This window comes from Populus alba, chromosome 10 (genome assembly GCF_005239225.2).
Source record: "Populus alba chromosome 10, ASM523922v2, whole genome shotgun sequence".
Taxonomy (NCBI): domain Eukaryota; kingdom Viridiplantae; phylum Streptophyta; class Magnoliopsida; order Malpighiales; family Salicaceae; genus Populus; species Populus alba.
The window spans coordinates 13820404-13842873 of record NC_133293.1 but is presented as its reverse complement, the minus strand read 5'-3'; the positions used below and the strand labels follow the sequence as shown (position 1 = coordinate 13842873).

The following is a 22470-nucleotide window of genomic DNA, read 5'->3' as shown; positions in this document are numbered from 1 at the left end:
GCCTAAAGTTAACTGACATCAAATAAGAATCGCATGTCCTGCATTTTTTTCTATTGAAATAGTGTCGCTAAATATAGAGAATATTTACTTTAATAAACTAGGTCTCCAGACATTGTCCCTCAACTTCGCCCTAAATGGCAAACAATCCTACACAAATTCAATACAATGAACTCCCTACTTCCATGTTGTGCAAAGTTTATCTCAGCACGTTTACCATCAATATCAGATCCTGATGTTTAATAGAAGACTCCAACCTGCCTTAAGTTAAATTATATTTTGTGTGTTGCCATTTCAATCGGCAGATCACCATGAGACAAGGCATCAAGTATCTGGGACTAATTTCAATTTTGCCAAAAAGAACATATCATCTCTATATAATTGAAAAGGAAAAGGAAAAGAACCCATCCGATTAAAACACATGAAAAAATAGCAGCATCATCATTTATGTTGACATCAATATTCAAATCTACATTTTAATCTCACTATCATTACTTTCTCTTTCCTTCTCCATCCCCTGTTTATCTATTCTACACCCAAACCTAGACCTAGCACAATCCTTGTAGCCATACTCAATTGGGAAACTGAATACAGATCTCATGTTGTTAAGGTCATAGATCATGAGGGTAGATGAAAGCCTTGGAACGTGACAATATCATTGGACCACATATTGCCAAGCCTCTCCCTTTGTGCACAAAATAAAAAATTGATAAACTTGAAGGCCTGTAGCTTGTGCAATACTTTTCCAAACAACCAACTTTCCTGACAACATGTCCAAACACAAAACGCTCTCTTGCTAAATGTAAATGTCAACACGTGATGTCAGAGTAGGCTATGAAAGACAAATAGCTCAACTTCTTCCAATCCATGGTTACCAGTCATGGTTGAGGCTCACAGAAAAATATTTGGGTCTAATGCCACATGAGCTTGACAGATGTCTAAAACATCATCTCAAATGACAATGATAGATGGGGACTAAAAAGGGCACAAATTGAACGTTGATGACTGCATGTATCGGTTTGTTTTTTGCAAGGATTATATTGCCATTTAGAGATCAAAAAACCAATTGGGTCAAACTTCACCTAATAGTGACTATGGGTTTCGGTGATCACATCCATCACAAGAGGGTTTCAATTTTCAAACAAATGAAATTAACACAGATAACTGGTTAAAACGTAGAGGAAAGTTATCCAGCTACTCAGAAACATGTTAATTGGTCTATATTAAACTATAATTTTATCATTGTTAGGACAGACTTGTAAGAAAAGTGTCAACAAGTTCAACTAGATTTCCTACTTCAAGTGCAGTTTTGACTGAAGCTTATGCTTCACAATAGATTTCGTCACATCCTATGTTCTATATTCAAGTAGCTGATAAAACTTTCATAAGAGAAATACCGACTACACATAGGAGGCAACACATGAATCTTATGAAGCATGTGTGACAGACACTATACCAACATTAGAGATCAAAATTCAAGAAACCTAAATATCAAATATTTAGAATTTTTAAAAATGCACCAAGCTCGGGTAACCAATTTGTTTTCAAATACTTACCAGAGCTGCAAATGGATGAGATAAGAGAAGAGCCCTAAAAAGCACAGGAAGCAATGTTGATACATTAGTATTTCAAATTGAATACAACATATTCCCCCGATAGTCCATTTAAGGAGAAAAGTATCAAATCTAAAAAATGAAGTACTTACTAAAAATTACTTTCACTTCAAGTTTGCAGCAGCACATCTCCAGAACAAGTGCCTCCAGAATGACAGGCCATGGATCAGATGCATTCACTAAGTTAGAACATATATTAATATTAACCACATAAAAAATATGAACAAAGACTCCCTATGAAGTCTAACATGTCTCAAACACAAATACACATTGTGAAACAAAAAAGGATGCCAGATGTAGCAGCACTGCCATCTATAAAAGCATATTTAGCACTTTCAAGGGGTTATCAAATAAGCTCCTAATAAACAAGCCAAGGTACCTTCTCCTGGGTGCCTTTTAAGCATTTAAGCACTGGAAGGATGCCTCAATGCAGGGGAAGACTATCCTGAATGAAAAATTCAATTAGACTCTCAAGGACCAGAAAAATCACATAAAATAGTAAGAGAACATATAGACTGCAAGTATAAAGAAAAAATAATTGAAGCAGTTAGAATGACAGATGTTTTGATATTCAGCACTAAATACAAACTACACATGTAGAAACTAAAAGTTAACACAACAGAAAATGATATTCTTCCTGCCATCTTTAGCAAAGGGTCTCAGAACAAATACAATTACTAACTCGTGGGATAAAAAATATTTCTTCCCTTATCATGTAACCCGCAAATCCAATTGCAGTGACCATGTTCAGAGTAAAAAAAAAACAATAATCCTAGAGAAATAAGAGCAAATATGATAAATTTTCTCAATGACCATGATTAAAAATGATTACAAGAGGAAAAAACGCCTTTGGCAAGTTGTCTTACAATAGAACCAGTACACCACTGAAATGAACCCGCCTGTAAAGAGTACTGCTGACCACATATCACCAGTTTTGACTTCAACCATGCCAAAAACTGCTCAAAGCTCAGAGGCCAGAACACATAAGATAAAGATAATGTGCAATGATTAGATATCTGAATGAGTTAGGTCATAATGTACAAAATCTAGCGCAACAGCATTTCTGGAGTCAGAAAATCAGCAACATGGTTCACTTGCCCGTGATGAATGGGTGAGCTAGTGCTTGATTAACTGTCATCCTCTTCTCAGGATCCAACACAAAAAGTTTTTCTAGAAGATCTTTAAAGTTCGCTAACATCTTTGGATCCTCACCAGGAGAACCCGAAATAATAGATCCAATATCTTTTGCCTTTATGTTCACAATAATCTTTTTCATAATCTGCAGAAGAAAAATATATATCAATCAATTTGAAATCGAGCTACCATGAGGTACAAATGTGAAGAACAGGTCTGTAAATAGGACGTGCATACAACATACCTTTTTAGTGACAGGGTCTTCCTCTGTAGCATGAAAATTCAAATCACGGTCAAAATGTTGGTCAACAAATGCACCCTGCATACACAAGTCAAATCAATATCAGATGAACAATGAACCACAAATTCATTAACAGATACGCAGACCACCCTGGAGAACAGCTTACACCAAAAGGTTGCCTTTTTGTGAACCACCAACAATGATTATCAGGGGTGTAAATTTTACCTTCTTAAGCATCTTCTTTGGGAAAGGGCCCTTCAATTCCATGTGTAGTCGTAGCATGTCATTGTTTGTAGAACCAGGAAATAGAACTTTTCCAGTATAAAGCTCATACAAACAGCAACCAACAGACCACACATCCATTGGATGATCATACATCAAACCAAGAACTGCAAAGTAGGTCAAAATAAGCAAATACTTTTTCCTATATGGAAATGAAATTTTAGTGTAATAAATGTTAGGCCAATATCTACTTATTTTTTTCTGGAGAACATGTCAATATCAATTTATCCAACAAGAAGACAGTATCCAAAATAGTAGTTTAACAATGGAGCTTACTTATTTCAGGAGCGCGATAAAACCGGCTTACAAGGTATGGTGTAATTTCATTTTTACCAGAAAACATTGCATTACCAAAATCACAAAGCTTCAGCACATTTTTTGCCTCATTTACCTGTGGGAAACGAGAGAAAAGAACAGGTCAGGTAATCGATGGATAATTAACTAAAGCAAAATAACACAATGGTGGCACTGAAACTTACCAGCATATTATCAGGCTTTATATCACTGTGAAGAACACCACAGTTTCTTAGATGCTTCAGAGCAATAAAAAGCTGCTTCGCATATGCTCTAACAGCAGTTAGTTTAAGGCCAATATCTCGACCAAACTTTTTTAAGACCTCACGCAGGTTCATGTGAAGAGATTCAAAAACTAAACAAAGATGATTTCTATACTTGAAACTTGAAAGAAAACGAACACAATGACGCTTGTTCTCTGGATCTTGACCTGCTAATTTCTTCAATATTGAAACCTCTGTATCCCCAGCCTTGCGCCTAGAACATTGATGTAGAATCAGTGGCCAGTAAGATGGGTTGCCAAGACAAATATGGATAAGAAAAGGGAGAGCACAATGTTATTAAAAAAATAAATACTAACATTGTTTCATTGTTACGTATAATTTTTATAGCCACTTCTTCAGGTTCATCAATGCCAGCCTTCAGATCCTTCGCACGAACTACTGTAGAAAAGACACCTTTTCCATGAGCAGCAACAATCTCATATCGACCATCAAGTACTTCTCCAAATCGGTAGCCTACATACCAAAAATGATATTAGCATAAATAACTGGAATAACTATTGCAAGAACAATAGCAGCATATTGATCTACCAAATCCATAAATTTTCAAGAACTATAAATGTTTGAGACAAATTGAAGGCATGCCTTGTACTTTCTACTATTGCCTCTGAAAAGATGTAAAGTGAAGTCACATCTTCCAGAACAGGAAAAACACAAGCTCTGGATATAAAGGAAATGAAAATAGAAGTGGAACACTTGAAATATGATGTCAAAGAGACTTCTTTACTTTCTTTTTTTAGCAACAATGAGAAGTAATAAGAACTGAACTCCTTCTTGTCTCTCACCAAGATAAAAACCAAATATTCCAATCTCTTACTTTAGGAAAAAAAACCACATGATATTTGTAGCTTTATCAAAACCACTAAACAAATAGCTAACATTTTATTGGGATAGAAAAAGAATCTGATAAAATAGATCAAATAAAAGGCCTTTAGCATGAAAAGTCAAGTTCAAAAACATCCGTATCTTTTTAAAAAACAGATTTCTGTATCGAGTTCTCATTTAGAAAAAAAAAAGAAAAGAGAGATGATCACATATTAGAATACTTACTATAATACCCTACAGGATCATCCCAATTGTCATGGAGACCACTCCTCACAATTGGCAAACCTTCTCCTTTACCCTGCAGCACATTCAAATCACAAATCCTTGGCATAATTGAGCATGAATATTTTAAGAAACTGCATTATACAACTAAAAAAGCAAGTATAAACAACACAAAAGACAGATAAACAGATTGCAGGAAACAGTGGATCTTACTGATTTACGAACTCCAACAGGCGTCTCTCCAAAAATATCATCACAATATTTTTCATCTGATCTCTCACTCTGTACAAAATAGTAACCAAAAAGAATTGATCAACTCCAATATGATTCAGTAGTAAACGTGCATACACTTCCCACCTATATGAATATTAAGCTTGATTACCCTAGTAGCTTAAAAAACATGACATTAGAGAAAAAATGAACACACCTTCGGAGAACCTTCTCCAAGCCCTGCAGCACCTGAATTCCTCTCAGAAGTAACTTGTATTCCATTTTGTGAAGGTGATTTCCCGACAGAAAATAATGTCTCAGCAACATAAACATCAGCACCATCTGTCCTACTATCGAGAGTTTCTGGAGCAACATTGTCGGTTGCTGCTGAGTTACCAGGACCTTCTAAAGGCTCTTTATATGCTTCACACAAACAATTTTATTGTTAGAGGAAATTGGCATGAGAAACAAATGATAAATCACAGAAAACAGATAGAAATCAGTTGGTTTAATTATCCATAGGTACTTAACCCTGCTCAATATCAATTATGAATCAGCAGATTTTTCATTTAGGATTTTCAACTTAAACACACACATCATCCACCCACCATAGTTGCTTGTGAGATGGCACCAGAATTATTGCTTGGATGTAACTCAAATTAACAAGTTAAGCATTTTCTAACAACAAAAACCAGAGTTTTCTAGCCCTAAGATGAGAAATAACACCACATGTAAAGACACATACTCATTGTTTAAGTTGCAAAAATTGCAGGCACTAGTGGAACTCTGAATCGTGTTTCTTGAACTTCGATAAGAAAATTACCAGATCTAAGTGAGACTCATCAAGCAAGCATGTACACCTTGAAAATCATGTTTATATATGATATAACAAACCAAACAGTTTAATGCTGATCTTGACCTCAAGAGAAAATATAAAACATTACAAGGACAGGGAAAGTACCTTTGTCTGCATCTTCTGATCGAGACTGATTCTGCTGCTGTAAATGCTGATTTCTGTATTTTTCAAGAATGGCTTCCCTTCGCTTTCTACTCTCCTCCTTTATTCTATTGAGATCTTCCTCTTCCTGTTCAGCTAATTTTAATGCCATCCTTTTTTCAAAATCATCTTGTTCATCTTCATCTCTGAAGCCAAATATAAAAAACATAATGTTAGGTCCAAAGGTGCCCTGCAGATACATATTTTCTTTTAAGTAAAAAAAAATGTTTTCAATTAAAGTAAGCATTTTTATTTTATGTATAAAGAATACCTCTTTAGATTGTCTCTTCCCTTTCCAAAAGAATTGCTGTTGATATTATAGAGTTTTTCTGAATCACTCTTATCCCTAGATTTCTCCCTATCCCTGTCATTTCGCCTCTCCCTTTCCTGTTCATTCCCACGATCATGGTCCCTAACTCTATCCCTTTCCCTGTACCTATCCCTATCCTTCTCCCTTTCTCTCTCCCTGTCTCTATCTCTGTCACTAGCCCTATGCATATTTTTGTGTTTGCTCAAATCTGTTTCCTGCTGTCTTTTTCTATCTATCTCCTCCTCCCTGTCCCTACTCCTCCCCTGTTCTTTCTCCCTCCTCCTTTCCCAGTCTACCTCCCCATATTGATCCTTCTCCCTTCTATGGTCGCTTTTCCTACTCCTCTCATGTTCCATCTCCCTTCTCGGGAAGCTTTCCCTGCTCCTCTCACGTTCCATCCCCCTTCTCCTAACCCGATCCACCTCCCTCTCCCTGCATCTCTCTTGTTCCTTCTCTCTTCGTTGTTCCCTCTCCTTGCGCCTCTCTCTATCCTGTGAATTCTTGTTGTGATACCGATCCTCTCCATCAAAAGACTTGTTGTAACTAACACTGCTTTCCCTATCCACATTTCTCACTGAATCTCTACTGTCATGTCGCAGATCCCTGCTAATTCGAGACATTCTTTCACCATCAGAGTCATAATCAACCCTGTCATGGTGTCTTTTTCTTGTCAAAAGATCCTTGTATTCAATAAGGCTACGAGAACGCGATCTCTCCCTAACTAGATCTCGTGACATTGATCTACTCCTAGAATGAATCTCATAATGGTACCTTTCACTCAAAGGTGATTGTGCCCTCTTATGCCTGTTCTCGCTGCTTTCAGAAGATGACGACTTTCTCCGATCCCTTAATTTGCTATCATCACCCTCAGTTGTATTGATATCCAGGTTACTTTTTTGCTTGTTACTTCCCTTTGAAGGGGACATAGATTCCACATGCCTCTTCTTATCATCTTTATGGTATTCACGACCTAAATTACCATTGGCGAGATCCTCTGAGTCAATTTTAGAAACTAGCTCATCTCGAAGCTCGGCCCTAGAATCTCTTCGAAGGCAGACCTCATTGTCAAACTGATCAACAACTGGATGATTATTCACAAAACCAATGTCACTCTTGTCAAATCCCTGCCATAAAATATATGAATAAAATTAAGTAACAGAAACTTGCAACATGACAAGCAGTGTGAATAATTATTAAAGGAATAAAACACATGTGGCGAGTATGCAGTAAAAAAACATAAATAATGAGATTAACAACTTCTTACTAATGAATATAAAGCCACCAGTTCTCCATTGAAACGCCTAGAGGAAACTTCTTTCTTTTTGCAATGCACACATGTTCGTGTTTGTAGTGCAAGCAGGTTCTTACATATGTGTATGGAACATTCTCTATAAAACTCTCACCAACCAAAAATTCATCACATATTCCAAAAATCAAAACAAACATCCGTTTGGCCGCTGAGAAAAGCATAAAGAAAACATTTTCATTCAGAAATTCAAATTTTCAAAAACCGAGGAAAGTCCCAGAAGGCAAGCAATTATCAAATTTTTGTAGCTATAAAACGTAGTGTAAAAAAATAATTGAAATTTAAGATTCCACATTTTGTTATATTTCTCAGCGACCAAACAAGAAGCAAAACAAGGCAAAAGAGTAACAGTTTGCATAAAAAATATAGATAAAAGAGGGCAAACAGAACACACCAGATTCTGAGAATCTGGTACTTCTTCATGCAATTCATTGGCCTCGACATCGACACCACCAGAACCTTCTTCCTCAAGGATCTCCCCTTCCTCCACGTCATCATTATCAGCTCCATTACTATTCGCAACAGGAACCGGAGGAGGAAGAGTAGCAGGAAAGATCTCTTCACCGCCTTGTTTTGTATCCTCTCCGTGCTTCTTGCTACGGCAGTGGCGATGTCGGTGGTGATGGTGGCGATGTTTGTGGCGTTTCGAGGACTTCTCCGCCTCGTCATCGGAGGAATATCGTCGGTGCTTGCGACGAGAGGCATCGGAGTCGCTGGCCATTGTTTGGTGTTGGAAATGCTGCAGCGACCTAGGTCAGGGTTAGGGTTTTGTTGAATTAGGGATTTACTTGTTTGTTCGGAGAGGGAAGTCGTGAGAATGAAACGAGGGTCAATTTTGAAACACGGTAATTTGGTGGCTTAAGTTATTTGAAGAGGAGGGGAGGTGATTGTGTTGCGCTGGCGGGGTGTCTACGCTTTCCAGATTTGGAGGGCGGGGCGAGTGCCTAATAAAAGCGCGTACGCGGTGGACATCGTCAGCAGATTAAGCCCATTAGCCCATTTATTATGCTGTTGTCTCGCTTTTTTCATCCCTTTTCGATCATGGGATATGCAAGAAGTTCATTGGAGATTCCACATAAAGCAGGCCTACCCGTTGTAATTATTTCATTCTGGCATTTTTTTTAATGGTTAAAAATCATCTTTATACTTGACCAACTAGTAAGTCCTTTCTTTCCGTAAAACAAAATGTATATTAATTAAATCATTTTTAAAGCGGATATGTGATACAGCAGAGGCAGTGTACAAATTTTCCTTCATTTTCTGGGGGCTCGGACTAGATTCCTCAAGTGCCCAGGGGGTAAAAATTCATAGACCTATGGAATGCAAAGAAGTTCTCTCTGGGTCCGGAAAACGTAATCCCAACTCGTGCTATTTGAATGGAAGCATTTATATCTGGGTGTTTATTTTTGCGTTATAATATATTTTATAAAATGTTTTTAAAATTATTTTTTGCATGAAAAAAATTAAATTATTTTTTTAAAATTTTTTTATGTTTTTAATGTATTGAAATTAAAAACTAAAATAAATATATAAAATACACACTAGTCCTGCTTCAAATAAAAAACAATTAGATCACTGGTCAACGTTACATCATAGGTTGGATCCTCTTTTCCAATCTTAAAAAAATAAAGACGTTAAAAGGTTAAATACAATACATGCTTGACAGAATATTTTTAAAATATTAAGATAGTAACATGGATAATATATTTAAAATATATATATATATATATATTAAAAACACAACATTTTAGATTAACCCAATTTTATCAAGATTAACATGTAAAACTCACTTTTTTAGGATACGAGATCATAATAGCCTCTTGAAACACAAATTAAAACAAATTAGAAAAGTTATGTTCTAACCAGCCAAACATTAGAGGTTGAAAATGAAAACAACATTTAAAAAAAACGAACCAAAAAAGAAGTGATATTTAGGCAATTAATCTAACTTAATTCTAAAACATTTTTTTTAAATAATAAATTTAATAAAAACTGATAAATCAAAAACTTGAGAAAACTAAGGTTATTTTCAAAATTAATGAAAAATTCTATAAAACAAATAAAAAATTTAGCTAAGCTCAATGCCCAATTAATTTAAATAATAAATGATGAAATTTAAATAGTTTTGGCTGTCACATGCATTACTTAAATATAGTGGGGCGGCTTACTTGTTGTTATGTGTAATGTACATGCCAATTATTTTTTTTTATTAAAATATTAAATTACACACTCTAACTACATGAAAAAACAAATAGGATTAAATTAAAAAATATATATAATTTTTTAAAGTGAATCAAGTCATTTTATTATACTTTTAAAAAGTAAAAATAAAAAAAAATACTCCTAAAAGCCATTGATTGAGTTTCGCTTTCAAGTATAATGATATCATTTGAATATGAAAAAAAGACGAAAAAAACCGAGTTATCTCTAATCGTTTATAATAACCAATAAATCCATAAAAAAACTACTTTACCCCCAAAGACCAAAACTAACAAGTTTCTATGAGAGGGGAAAAAAAGTACCCACATCATTTCAATTCACAGCACCAGTGTTGAGCTAAAATACTTTTCCCACATCCTTTAGTTAAATTTCTATCATTTACAAACTACAAATGAAGTGTTTTGCAGAACTCATATTTGTGGAATTTTTTTCCCTACTACCTGTGTTGTTGCTAAGTACATAAATATTGAATTGCATTTGTACATCTCTACACCAACCATTCACATTTTGCTTCAATTTTCCACATGCCTGCTTGAATTTCTAGTTTCCTTTCTATTTCAGCAGCATCTGCCAAATTTCATGAGGTGTGGTTTGGTCACGCGTACTATAATGGCACGAGGAATTTTGTACAGCAACATCACGAGAAGATAAGAAGTGGGAGGCGCATGTTAGCCAGCCACCACTGGCGTCGGGTCTTCCTGTTCTTTGCTGCTGCCGAAGTCCCGAGTGTCCAGTATTTCAACTCTGCGGTTCATCTTTTTCCTTAGCTTTATCGCCACATCAGATGGTCTAAATCTTCCACATGCGCTTATCCTGCATTGCTGCTTCTCAATCATGTGTGTCTCTACCTCTTCAATATAAAGGGAAAAACGAAAGGTTAATTTGCTATTAAATGAATGCTAATATCTTCATTCAAGACAGTTTCACCTTTCATGTTGAGAATGATTCTCCTAGCCTTTTTTCACCAAGCATCGCAGTCAAGGTTAATTCTCAGCATCATGCAGCAAGTCTGCAGTCATGGATCAAAAGAAAGAGCCTACTGAGTTTGCAATCTTATAGTTTTCTAGGAGAATGAGCTTGACGTGGGGGGAAGGGAAACGGAAACAAAAACAGAGCCCGTTTGAAGACAATGTTTGTAATTTACCCTAGCAGGTACGAAGCTGAGAAAAGACATGGTACGAAATCAACGATGGGTTGATATGAAGGCCAAGAACATCTGGAGAAATAACGATTTTGAGAATTTGAATAATCATAGACCGACTGTTTTTTCTGCTTTTGGAATGTCCGCTGGAAATCCTTTGCGTTCATTTTGGAAACTTCACTTTTGTGCTTTGTTTATTTTCCACACAGGTACAAGGGGAAGCATATCTTTCCCTCTTGTCCCATGCTTCGTTTTACTCCGTGACACATTATACGAAGCATCTCTTTCTTGTTTGCAAAGGTTTGTGTTACGCAAAATTGAAGCCACCTTACATGTTAGCCTGCCCTGAAAATAGAAAAAAGTTAATAATGGAAGATTTTACGTTCATGTAGTTGTTTATCTCCTTCCTAGAAAAGTACTTTTTTTCCCTCCTTCAAATTGGAAATCAAGCTCTGCACTTATCAACAAAAACTCATAATTTCCATGTCTGTCCAAACATATCTGCCTTTTTTTATCTGTTTCCCTGACAAATTCAAGCATGCTCGATAACAAGTATCTGAGATTCTATCTTACTTTCTCAACGTAATATAACAATTATATACGTGGTTATTTCACGCAGCCACGATCTTTTGATAATAGAACTGTGTTCATTGTCGAAACATTTACATGTCATCAAGGGCAGTAAGAACGAAAAATTCGCTTGATCACTGCCATTTTGCCTAGAGGATTTCCGTATACAGCAGCAACTTGCCTTGTAGAAACTCTCACAACAGGATACCTACAAGTGAGAGTTACCTTCTTTTCCAATACATTGATCGATACAGATTCTGTCTCTGCCAAAACAAAATTGTAAAAAAAAAGGGGTTACAGTTAAGATGCTTACTGTGTTCATAGAGAAAAAGAAAACATTATCCAGTATCACACTATGGAGCACGGAGTCCAACGGGAATGGCTTTCTTATAATATTTCTTTACGTGGATGATTTAATTTACTTGGGAAACGACCAGATGACAAAAGATTTCAAAAAGCAGATGACGAGTCGGTTTTAGATGACTGATCTTGGGCTTATGAGATATTTCCTAGGCATGCAGGTGAAGCAAGAACCTGGGAGAATTTTTATTTCTCGGGAAAAATATGCAGCTGATTTGTTAAAGAAATTTACCATGTCACAAAGCAAACCTGTGACTGGGAAGGTTTCAAAGAATGGTGGTGAAAAGAAGATTGATGAAACTGTAAACAGAAAGTTTTTTGGCTCACTCGTTTTCTTATACACACAAGACCTGATATTGATAATGTTGTTAGCATAGTGTCAAGGTTTATGAGTAAACCAAGCAAGGTATTCTGCAGCAGTCAAGAGAATCCTGAGATATGTGTAGGGAACAAGAAGCTATGGTGTCGTATATGAAGTAGAAAAGGTGTGCAGCCCGATTGGTTATACTAACAGTGACTGGGAAGGTTCTGTCCATGACAGAAAAGGTACAGCTGGTTATGTATTTTGTTTGGGATCAAAGGTTATCTCTTGGTCATCAAAGAAACAACAAGTTATGGGTTTATCATCAGCAGAGACATGACATATTTCATTTACAAGTGCGGCAGTTGAAGCATTTTGGCCTAGAAGAATTCTGGAGGATTTGCGTCAGAGGCAATTCATTTCAACAACCATGTTTTGTGAGAACATGTCAACCATTGCCTTGACTAAAAATCCAGTGTTCCATAATCGCGCAGAGTACAATATTGAACTTCGTCATTGCTATATCAGAGAGCTTATGAAAAAAACAGCAATTGAACTTCATTTTTGTAGAAAAGAACATATGGCAGATGTCCTCCCAAAACCAGTTGCTACAGAGAAGTTCTATTATTTCCGAGACAAACTGGGAGTTGTAGATTTGTCAAATAAAAGGGGAGTGTTAGAAATAATTAAGAAAAATCTAGATTCATTATTCATTAGAATTTCATGAATGTATGTAGTTCATGTATTTAGTGAGGGTTCTTGTATATGTTACATGAATATATATTTAATGAGTCTCTAAAGAGTTACTTGGAACCTCTGTATAAGGAGTGTTTTATTCTCTTGTGATAAGAAACTTGTAGACACTTTCAGATTTATTAGAAAGACTTCTGGCCTTATGCTGCTGTTCATAAATTATCACTGGTACAGAGCTAGATCAGTCTAACAGGAAGGGATTAAAGCATGTGTGTAGAAAGAAGAAATCCCAAAAGAAAATGGAAAGCAAACCCTAGAGTGAGAGGATGGAGGAGTGACATAAAAAAAATAGAGTTGCGAGATAATAGATCCCCAGACAAAAGAACTGGGACCTTGCATTAAGAGAAAGATAGAAAAAGCCCAAGAGGGGCTCCTGCAAGCTGACAAATTCTTGGACAAGAAATGATATGGTACAATAGAGACCACACATGAAGAAGAGAAGAGATCTCTTCCTAATGAAGGAGTTGGAAAATGGACAAGGAATCATGATAAAAGGAAGGTAGGATCTTGATGAAGAGCAAGCACAAAAGCCACTTGAAGAGCCAAATCTTGAAAGAAAGATGTTTGGCTAGAAAACTATGGGGGAAGCCATGAAAACATAATATTGAAACCTGGTCGGTGAGTTAACCTGGCTGACCCGGGACTGGAACCAAGTCGGGTTGAAGAAAAAATAAAGAAAGAAAACCCGGTGTAACCTGGCGGGTTGACCCGGCAAAACCCGGTTGCAACCTATCGATTTTTGTTTGTTTTTTTAACTAAAACAACATCGTTTTGATTTTTTTTTTTAAAAAAAAAAAAAAAAAAGAAAGAATTGACCCGATGACCTAGTCAAAATCCGGGTCTTGAATCGAGCCGGGTCTAGAAACTATGCATAAAAGGAGAAAAATGACTAAGAATAGCCATGTTTAAACAAATACAATTGCTGAAGAATGAGATTGAACAGATGGCAGTGAGATGCCATTAGCTAGCCATGATAAAAAGAGATGGCTCAAGATGGCGTTGTAAGAAGAAGGAAATGGTGGCAGCAATGTAGTTGTCTAACAAGCTATAATGAGACAGTGGCTAAAACAAAGCAAAGAGTACTTTCCAAGGTAAATGGTAAAGAGCAGGAAAGTATGCAAGCATCTGCAATACATCTCTCAATTTCAAGAATTGTGAGATTTTAAAAATTAAGGGGGGTGTTTGAATTAATTTTAAAATCTACATCAAAAGAATCCTTAGTTATTCTAGGCGCATGTATACCTTGTATCATTGCAAAACGACATACAACTATGCATCATTGCAAAACGACATACAAATATGCAGGCTAGATCCTTAGTTAAATAATATTCCAACAATCAGAGTCATCTAAAACATGGAATGTGGAAAGAAAATAATTGGAAGTGTGAATTTCAATTAATAATTTGTCCATCGCTGCATCAAATTTACAGACAGAGTCTGAAGGTCCAGCCCACAAAGTAACAACTGCTGGATTAGGTATTTTAGGAAGAAGGATGTGTATTTCTCAACAATGACAGGGAAGTACACTTGTGCCATTTCAAAGTTTGATGTTTAAATAATGTTCTTCTTTTGTACCAGCTTTTCACATAACAGAACATACGATGAAACTCATGCATTGCCACAGCGAGAGGCCTAATTATTTGATACAAGGAAGCATTCACACGAAATTGCTAAAAGGAAGTCAGTAAGCCCCAAGAAAAGAAGGGAAGAAGAAGGATGAGGTTACTGTGGCAGCAAGCAACCAGGACCGCTTTTAAAGGAAATGAAAGGGCATTTTTTGCTGTTCAAAGAGTATTATTATTAATTTTAGGACCACATCAGTGACCGAACGTTAGCTCAGTCATCGCTATAACTCCAAGAGAATTCCTTGGAGGTGCCTCCAAAGACATCCAAAATCATCTTTTAATTAGCAGTCTGGAGGAATCCTAAGAACTTGTTACATTTCTTTGAAAGCTTAACACCTCAATGGCCAAGTTTCAAGAAATCTTACCATTCATTCTTGACATTATGTCAGCTACTCTCCTTTGACATTCTGCACATCGAATATCTGCTGAAAGAACAACTACCTGAACCTGCTTGCAATCAGCACCCACAATAAACCATGAGAACTTACATAATTCTTTGACTGCAGGTGAAAAAAGTAAAACTTGTAAGCTCAACGTAAGAAAATGGAGAGAGAGGGAGAGAGTGCTAACAAGAGGCACGGTTAAGGATTCAACAGAGGCCAGGCTAGTTCCAGAATATAGCATGTTCTTTGACTTCTTGATTCCAATTCTTTGTATCTCCTTTTTAGGCGATGAAGCCAGAGCCATATCTTTGTTCTGTGACTAAAATCAGCAAAGATGCTCATATAGGAAAGTAAGGTAACGAGTTCAATCCCATCTTGAAATGGGCAAGGGAAAGAAAGATGGAGAACGAAAATGATCTGAAAAAGATCTAAGAACAGCTTCTGCTGTGTTGATAGAGCAAGCCCAACTTTTAAGATGCTTCAATTGTTGGAGAACAAGGAATCAAGATAGAACAGGTTACAGAGGCTAGTAAAAGTGAAAAGGGGTCTTTAGTGCTTTGTTGACAAAGATGTTTCATTCACTGAGGCAGGCCCACACAAAACACTGTTTTTGAATTTTTTCTCCTCTTGAATGATTCTTTGTAGCTTGCTTATGAGACCAAACACTTGCATTAGTACTCTGATCTTTTATTAAGGTCAATTTAGATGTCGTGTCAATAAAGAGTTTGGCTTTGGCCAAACTCTGCAGGCTGCAGCGAGCCAATAGAGCTGAGATTTTAGACACAGAGCGACCTTGTAGAAGGTTTGATGGGTCTCATTCTCGGCTTTGTCACAGCTCCGCGCTAATCAAGCCACTAAAGCTTTTGTTCTTTACCATAACAATGTCAAACGTTAACAGCTAAACAAACGAAAATTTTCGCCTACTTGATTTGATTGTTCGGCGGCAACTTTGATGCTGAACAACTGGATTAACCAAAAAAATCAAACAAGTGGCTTGTGGTTTTCTACAGACAAGCAAATTCCCTGAGGGCATGTTTGAGATATAGCTATTTATTTTTTATTGTATTTTTTATTTAAAAATATATTAAAATATTTTTTTATTTTTAAAATATTTTTTTTAATATGAGAACGTCAAAATAATCTAAAAAATAATTAAAAAAATATTTTTAAAAAAAAAACTCTAGTTGAATATGTATCCTTTTTTGCTTGAGTTTACTGGCACAAAGTGCTTAACCGCTTACCACTCTTTGATAGATGATGCTGTTAGCCCATCCAGAATATCGATAATGAAATTTATAAAGTGATTGAACCTAAAAAGGATAATAATTATTATTAAGCCAAAGATTAGTTTGCGGTCTACAAATAAGTTCTTATTCGGCATTGAGATTGAAATTTTTTTACGTTAAATTAATATTTTTTTTGTTTCAAATTAATTTATTTAATGTTTTTACATTTTTTTTAGTATTTTAATATTAAAAATAAAATTTTAAAAAAATAATTATTTTAGTATATTTACAAACAAACATCCCTTTTGAAAAGCAATTTTTAATCAAAACCATAAAAAGGAATCTTACAATTGAGCTGTTTATATCAACCAAGGGACCACTTTTGGATCTTTTCCAGCACGGGAACCCACAGCCAAAACCGAAATATAAATACATAGGTTCCCCATCCCCATGGTTATCAAAAAAATCACAAAATGCATCTTACTGCCACAGAGGCACTTGTCAGTTGCACCACAAAGCTTGTTTTTGCTGCTGAAGCGAAAAATACAGGAAAGCGTCACAAAAGGAAGTCCCAAAAGGCGGCACAGCTAATATCCGTTCAACTTAAACCACGCATAAAATGAAACTAGTCGATCTAAAAATCTAAAACAACTTGAGCACGGAGAGAAGCAAGAAGGTAAAAATTTATTGCCAGAGATGATATACAGATACAAATCACAAGCAGAAATCATGCTGCAATGGTCTTTCAAGGGTACAAGTATATGCAGGGGTTAGAACTCTATAAGGTCATTCAAAATTGCTGCCTGATGTTTGGGGACCCCAGCGGCTACTGTTAGATACAAATACATAGCTCCGGTGAAGGAGCTTGGGATTGGATGCCATCACTTCTCAGCAAATAGTTTTCAAAACCGATGGCAATGGCCTGTAATCTATTGTGTTGCATCGAGTACATGCACCATGAGAATATGTACCTCTGAAAAGCGAAAGAACAAAAACTACACCTACTTGAGAGATGGACGAATAACCCTTCCACGTCCCAACAAAAAGAAGCCTGTCTCAGGCAGATTTATAAGCAGGCTTGATAGAGGCTGAACAACAGAAAAAGAAAGAACCCCAATGTACAGCAGCTCTCTTCATCCACTTTCGAGGTCGTCAACATCAAAAATCTATCATAGGCAAGGATTCTATCGGCTACACATGTATACCTCTGCAAAAGATCAAAAAGTAACATCTGCTTGAGATATCCTAATAACAAGGAACCAATCATCTAGACATAACCAAGCTTGATAGAGGCTGCACAACAGCAGAGGTAAAGAGAGAATCCCCCATGTACTTGCAGTTCTCATGATCAACTTTCAGGGCAGTTGGAATCAAAAATCTTTCACCTGAATTGGATCCGATGACTTTTGATAACCTTCGACCCCCATTATTCTTGGGGTGCATCTTATGGCCAGAACTCCCACTACCACGTCTTCTCTTCTTTATTGACCTCCACCTCAACTGGGCTAGCAAATTATCCTTTGAAAGATCTGGAACTACCTTCAATTCTTTTCCCGTATCACATCCAGAGTCTAAAGAATAATCAATACATCCAGGGTGGGCTTCTCCTGATTGCCTGGAATCAGGAATAGCAGCCTGGGCCAATTTACTCTCATCAGATCTAAACTTTAATTGCTTTCTTTCCAAGCAGGATGATAAATGGGACAGAATGTCTGGTCGTCCCTCGATATGCATCCACTCATTTCCCACCCACTCTTGGGAAAGTCTTAGGTCATAGCAACAGAAAACTGATTCCTTCTTTTCTCCTAAAAAATGTCAGATTACAAAATTGAAGTTAACAAAAAAAAAAATGACATGGAACTGAATAATGTTGCAATTTAATTTCCGAGGAAAGAAAGTTTCCAAACCTGGGAAAAAGACATGGATTCTATCTTCAGATTCTTTTTGGACAACGACACCTTCCCACCAAGCATCATTCCACCAAGCATCTACAGCAGTCCCCACATCAGCAATTGATGCTGCTCGTTCTTTATTGAGCTGGGGGGTGGGGCGGACAACAGTCCTTCCACCAATCCGGATAGCTAATTGGTCTGGAGCAGCAACCCTAGAGGCCAAAACCCATTCCTACAACATAAAACAACACTGTATGTTGGATTGAACTTGTAAAAATATGGACTTAAAGGGACATAACTACATGCAAATGACTTCTTTATATCCCCTCCTGCTTTCCACAATGAAAAGCAAAAAAGTTTGCAAAACATAAGTAGGTTTAACAATACACACCTCTAGTTTATTGGCTTCGTCAGCTGCATCGCTGATATCTTGATATCTCACCTTCACCTTATCTTTGTGCTTCTTAATTATCGAAGCTCGGAACCAACAACCTCTAATACCACTATCCTGAGAAAGCACTTCAACTTCAGAGCCAACATGTAGATTTTGAGGATTTTGCATAACCTCTGTTGTAGACAAAAAGGCAGTATGCTCTTCTCCCCTTTGACTGCATATCTCATTTCCAGTTTTGCTGTCAATCCGACTGTTACGCAAGTTTTGCATGTTAAAACACCTAGCAGTAGTTGATTCTTTTCTGACAATGCAAACATCATCATTGTCTTTTAATCTGCGAAGCCTCTTCTTAGGTCTCATCCTACTAGCATTATTGTCATGTCCTTCACCTCTCAAGCCATTGCCTGGATATTGGGAATTCGCCAGACACTTTGAAGGAAGGACAGTCAAATACCCAAGAATTTCCTGTCTCCAGTAACCTTCAACTTGAGTAATGTCAAAGTGATTGACATCTTCATTGTCAAACAGCTTGTCACAAACAAAAGCATTGAACCTAGTACATGCAGCCTCATTTAAGAATTTCTTGAAATGCTGAGGGCTCAAAACAGTGGCCACTCCATCTATGCATTCGATATTGAGATCTTGAAGACACAGAGAAAAGAAAATCTCTCTGTCATTAAAATTGTGAGGCAAAACAATACCAACCTCATCAATTTTGTGAAACCATCGTACCATAACCATTTTGTTCCCTTTCAAGTCCTCGTAGAGATCTTCCAAGTAAGCAACGAGTCGTTTATCCTCCTCGGCTAAGACATAAACAAAGTCATGAACCTGAAATGTTTTCGAGTAAAGCACATAGAGAAGTCAGATACAATGGGGGGTGGAACCATGGTCACAGAGAAAAAAAACACAAACACACTCACCGAAATTTTGACACCATTCCGGTAAAAAGACTCATAATGCTTTCTTTTCTTCCTGCAAACCCATGGAGAACCTAACCACAAAAATTCTGAAGAATAATGCCCCAGCTTTTGTGACTGAATATCCTAAAAAAATTTAAACAGGTAAGAATCAAAAAGACAAAGCCTGCATACTAAATATCCCAATTTGAAACATCACGGAGTCAATAACACCACTCTTACCTTAAAGATTTCCATATCCAACTGAGATGCATCACTGTTATCCAAGGAGCCTGCTTGAAAGATTGGTGCTTGTAGAAGGGAACCTGAAATTCCATAGCAAACTCAAAATTCAATAGATGGCCATCACTGCGGTAAGAGAGAAAGGAAAGAATAAGGAGCTGATGCAAAGAGGAGCGTACATAACCAAAAGGGGAGCATATAATGGTTTATCATCAGATAAAAACCCATGGTACAAATGCAATTACACAAACAAGAGGCCTTGGCATTTTTACAGGAGGGTATAATTTCAATATGACAGCACAAAAGGGTACCATGATCAGGAAATTTACTTATAAAGTAGGATAGATCTGGCCATGAAAGATCATAATCTAGATAGTGAAGGCATAAGCATCCGATGCTCTAACCAGCTCTTTAAAATTGAATAAGTATTCCTGCATCCCAGATCATCATCAGTTCGTAGTAACATGGCACAGAAATAGGTGATTACGACAAGGGCAGAGTTAATAGTTAGGGCAGTAAACACATAATAGGGAGAAGACATGAAAAAAGGTTAAGGAGAGCAGCCTGCTCTTAATAACGAGAGGGGTATAGAGCTAAAAGAAACTGATTATGAAATAATGGTCTGCTGGCCTGTAGAACGGATATTTAGAGCACCTATATAAAAATTTGCTCTAATAAAGAGAGCAAGGATTTGAATATTTTATTTCCCTTCAGATCCAAAAACAAAGATAAATTATGAATTTATTATTTGGAATTGGAAAGAAAAATTTACATTTCTAGATATGCTTGCACAAAAAGAAGTGTTTTCCATTATCACAAGAACACAATTCTTTCCTCCTTGAGAAATAAAATCCGGGAAAAAAGAAGAAATGTCAAGAGGTGCTAAAAAGAATTCACCCATCCTCTAGATGGGCACAGCACGCGAGGAATCCAAGGAAAGAAAATGTATAAGCGCATCTTCGAGAAGAAAAGGCACATGGACATGACATCATTGACAACAGCCCTAATTAGGGCATCTACAGGCATGTACTCGCCACGACAGATTGGAAACAGATACTTAAAGATGCAAACTTTTCAATTTGATATAATCGGTCATCTTTAGGCAAATTCTAAAAATAAAAATTTTCCATATATTTCAATATAAATGAAAAATTAGAGAAAAATATCTATGTTTCCTATTCAGATCAGGAGAGGTAACGGACAGAATTATACCGCAAAATACGAAATCGCAAAACTAGGCGAGGGTGGAGACATCTTCAAAAATAAAATTCAAAGGCCTGAAAAAGCCCGTGCAGCAAGGGAAGCAGCAATAAACTGAAAAACCAGGCTAGTATTTAAACGAATTAAGAACAACACAACACAGCTCCGCGAAGATTTATATCCCCCGATGCAAATATCGGAAGAGTTTGAATTTTGGACTGAATTACAAAATCCAAGATCGTATTCCCAACTATGCCAAGAAAAAAGAACTGGGATCCAACATAATACCGCAAAGAACACAAACCCTTGAAAAGAAATCCCAAAAGCTTCGAGATTTTCAGAATTTAGAGGGAAATTAATAATAAAAAAAAGTTTCAAATAGGTTTTTGCTTATGTACCTGAAACAATTGAATCGAGCCAGTCAATAACCTCTCTTCTTGACTTCGGCTTCAGAGAGGGTGCCATAGGAAACAAATTCGACCGGTTCCTAATTTCAAAATAATAAGACATGTGCCGTGAGCTCTTCTCTTTCCCTGTAATTGCCAGGTCTTTTCCACCGTCGTTTCTCTTCAGATAATACTGCACCTCTCTCCTCCCTCTGTCGCTGGAAACGGATACCTCCTCCCAGCTCACGTACCCCAGCGACGTCGCCTTCTCCGGCGGCGACCGAGTCGCCGACCTCTCCATCAATTGCTATTAAAAAACGAAAAACGAAGAGGATAAGTATAAAGGAAGAGGAGGATTAGGGTTTCTCTCTCTAGCCTCTCTCTTTTATCATTTCATCGTTTGTATCTTATCTCTGCTTGTTTATTTGAACTGGGATTTAAAAAAGGAGGGGTTGCTAGGGTTTCGTGATGTGGGGATTTTAAGGAGAGATGGGCGGTTACGATTGCGTCCACGAGGGTGCCACGAAGGTGAGGAGTTTGGAACTGCGTGGATTGCTATGGTGGGAAAACGATTTTCCGTAAATACCCTTATTAATGTTCGGGAATTACCTTTGGGTTTTGTATTTTTGGTTACACGACACGTATCCTGTACGGGATCCAGGCAACAGACAAGGAACAAGTTGAAAGAGAGCGAGATAAGGAAGTGGTGCCCGCAATTGCCGGGTTTTTAAATGGGAGACTCGCTCGGTCTATTTGCCAGTTGTCAGAAGAAATTAATTGTTTTGAAATTACTACCACTACAAAAATAATTATAAATTAATTACTGGATTCGAAAAATTATGATAACAGCTTTATTTTTCAAAAAATGGTGTTATTTCGGATTTGGGTTTGGAAAATATGTTAGAAACTTTAATTCCACCAGCTGCCTGTCCATTAGCCATGTAAATAAATAGATCCATGCTATTTTGAATATCAAGTTTGTTTTTCCCTCCTGTTATGGAAGAAGAGAGAGGGAGATTGTCTACGAATACCATATTAAGATTGAAATGCGTATGTCATGTAAATAGATGTGTAGTCATGGATTTTTCGTGAATTGATTATGAGTTTTAAAGGGGTGATTTTGATGATTAAAGTTTTGATTTTTTATTTTAAGATTATCTTGTAA

General features: G+C 36.8%; 3 protein-coding genes across 21 annotated transcripts; all 3 read right to left on the bottom strand.

Annotated features, from left to right (window-relative positions):
• Window positions 1-409: 409 nt before the first annotated feature.
• LOC118047890 (uncharacterized) lies at window positions 410-8663 on the bottom strand. 16 transcript variants are annotated; one of them, XR_012170827.1, is made up of 17 exons: window positions 8107-8663; window positions 6368-7530; window positions 6061-6242; window positions 5317-5522; window positions 5103-5171; window positions 4893-4965; window positions 4142-4298; window positions 3747-4038; window positions 3544-3658; window positions 3211-3374; window positions 2989-3063; window positions 2709-2889; window positions 2477-2566; window positions 1990-2050; window positions 1703-1754; window positions 1554-1587; window positions 410-759 (listed from the first exon to the last, which is right to left on the bottom strand). XR_012170827.1 is itself a non-coding variant. In XM_035057329.2 (15 exons), exons 1-14 carry the CDS (start codon window positions 8431-8433, stop codon window positions 2007-2009), a joined length of 3138 nt encoding a protein of 1045 aa, XP_034913220.1. In that variant the 5' UTR covers window positions 8434-8663; the 3' UTR covers window positions 410-1789; window positions 1990-2006. The 16 variants fall into 16 exon arrangements, 5 of the variants coding, with proteins under 5 accessions (XP_034913220.1, XP_034913212.1, XP_034913272.1 ...); XR_012170830.1 differs by having other exon boundaries at window positions 410-1587; window positions 1990-2055; XR_012170826.1 differs by having other exon boundaries at window positions 1703-2050.
• Window positions 8664-10139: 1476 nt separating this feature from the next.
• On the bottom strand, window positions 10140-15681 carry LOC118047951 (heavy metal-associated isoprenylated plant protein 19). Of its 2 annotated transcripts, none has more exons than XM_035057418.2 (3): window positions 15253-15681; window positions 15048-15129; window positions 10140-10782 (listed from the first exon to the last, which is right to left on the bottom strand). In XM_035057418.2, exons 1-3 carry the CDS (start codon window positions 15367-15369, stop codon window positions 10601-10603), a joined length of 381 nt encoding a protein of 126 aa, XP_034913309.1. In that variant the 5' UTR covers window positions 15370-15681; the 3' UTR covers window positions 10140-10600. The 2 variants fall into 2 exon arrangements, with proteins under 2 accessions (XP_034913309.1, XP_034913318.1); XM_035057427.2 differs by lacking the exon at window positions 10140-10782 and adding an exon at window positions 11532-11906 and having other exon boundaries at window positions 15253-15615.
• Window positions 15682-16956: 1275 nt separating this feature from the next.
• LOC118047962 (uncharacterized) lies at window positions 16957-21761 on the bottom strand. Of its 3 annotated transcripts, XM_035057447.2 has the most exons (7): window positions 21318-21761; window positions 19720-19802; window positions 19501-19623; window positions 18575-19408; window positions 18199-18415; window positions 17677-18096; window positions 16957-17498 (listed from the first exon to the last, which is right to left on the bottom strand). In XM_035057447.2, the coding sequence occupies exons 1-7, from the start codon at window positions 21604-21606 to the stop codon at window positions 17476-17478; spliced, it is 1989 nt and encodes a 662-aa protein (XP_034913338.1). In that variant the 5' UTR covers window positions 21607-21761; the 3' UTR covers window positions 16957-17475. The 3 variants fall into 3 exon arrangements, with proteins under 3 accessions (XP_034913338.1, XP_034913331.1, XP_073268247.1); XM_035057440.2 differs by having other exon boundaries at window positions 16957-18096; window positions 21318-21760; XM_073412146.1 differs by lacking the exon at window positions 21318-21761 and adding an exon at window positions 20049-20150 and having other exon boundaries at window positions 16957-18096.
• Between the last annotated feature and the right edge of the window lie 709 nt (window positions 21762-22470).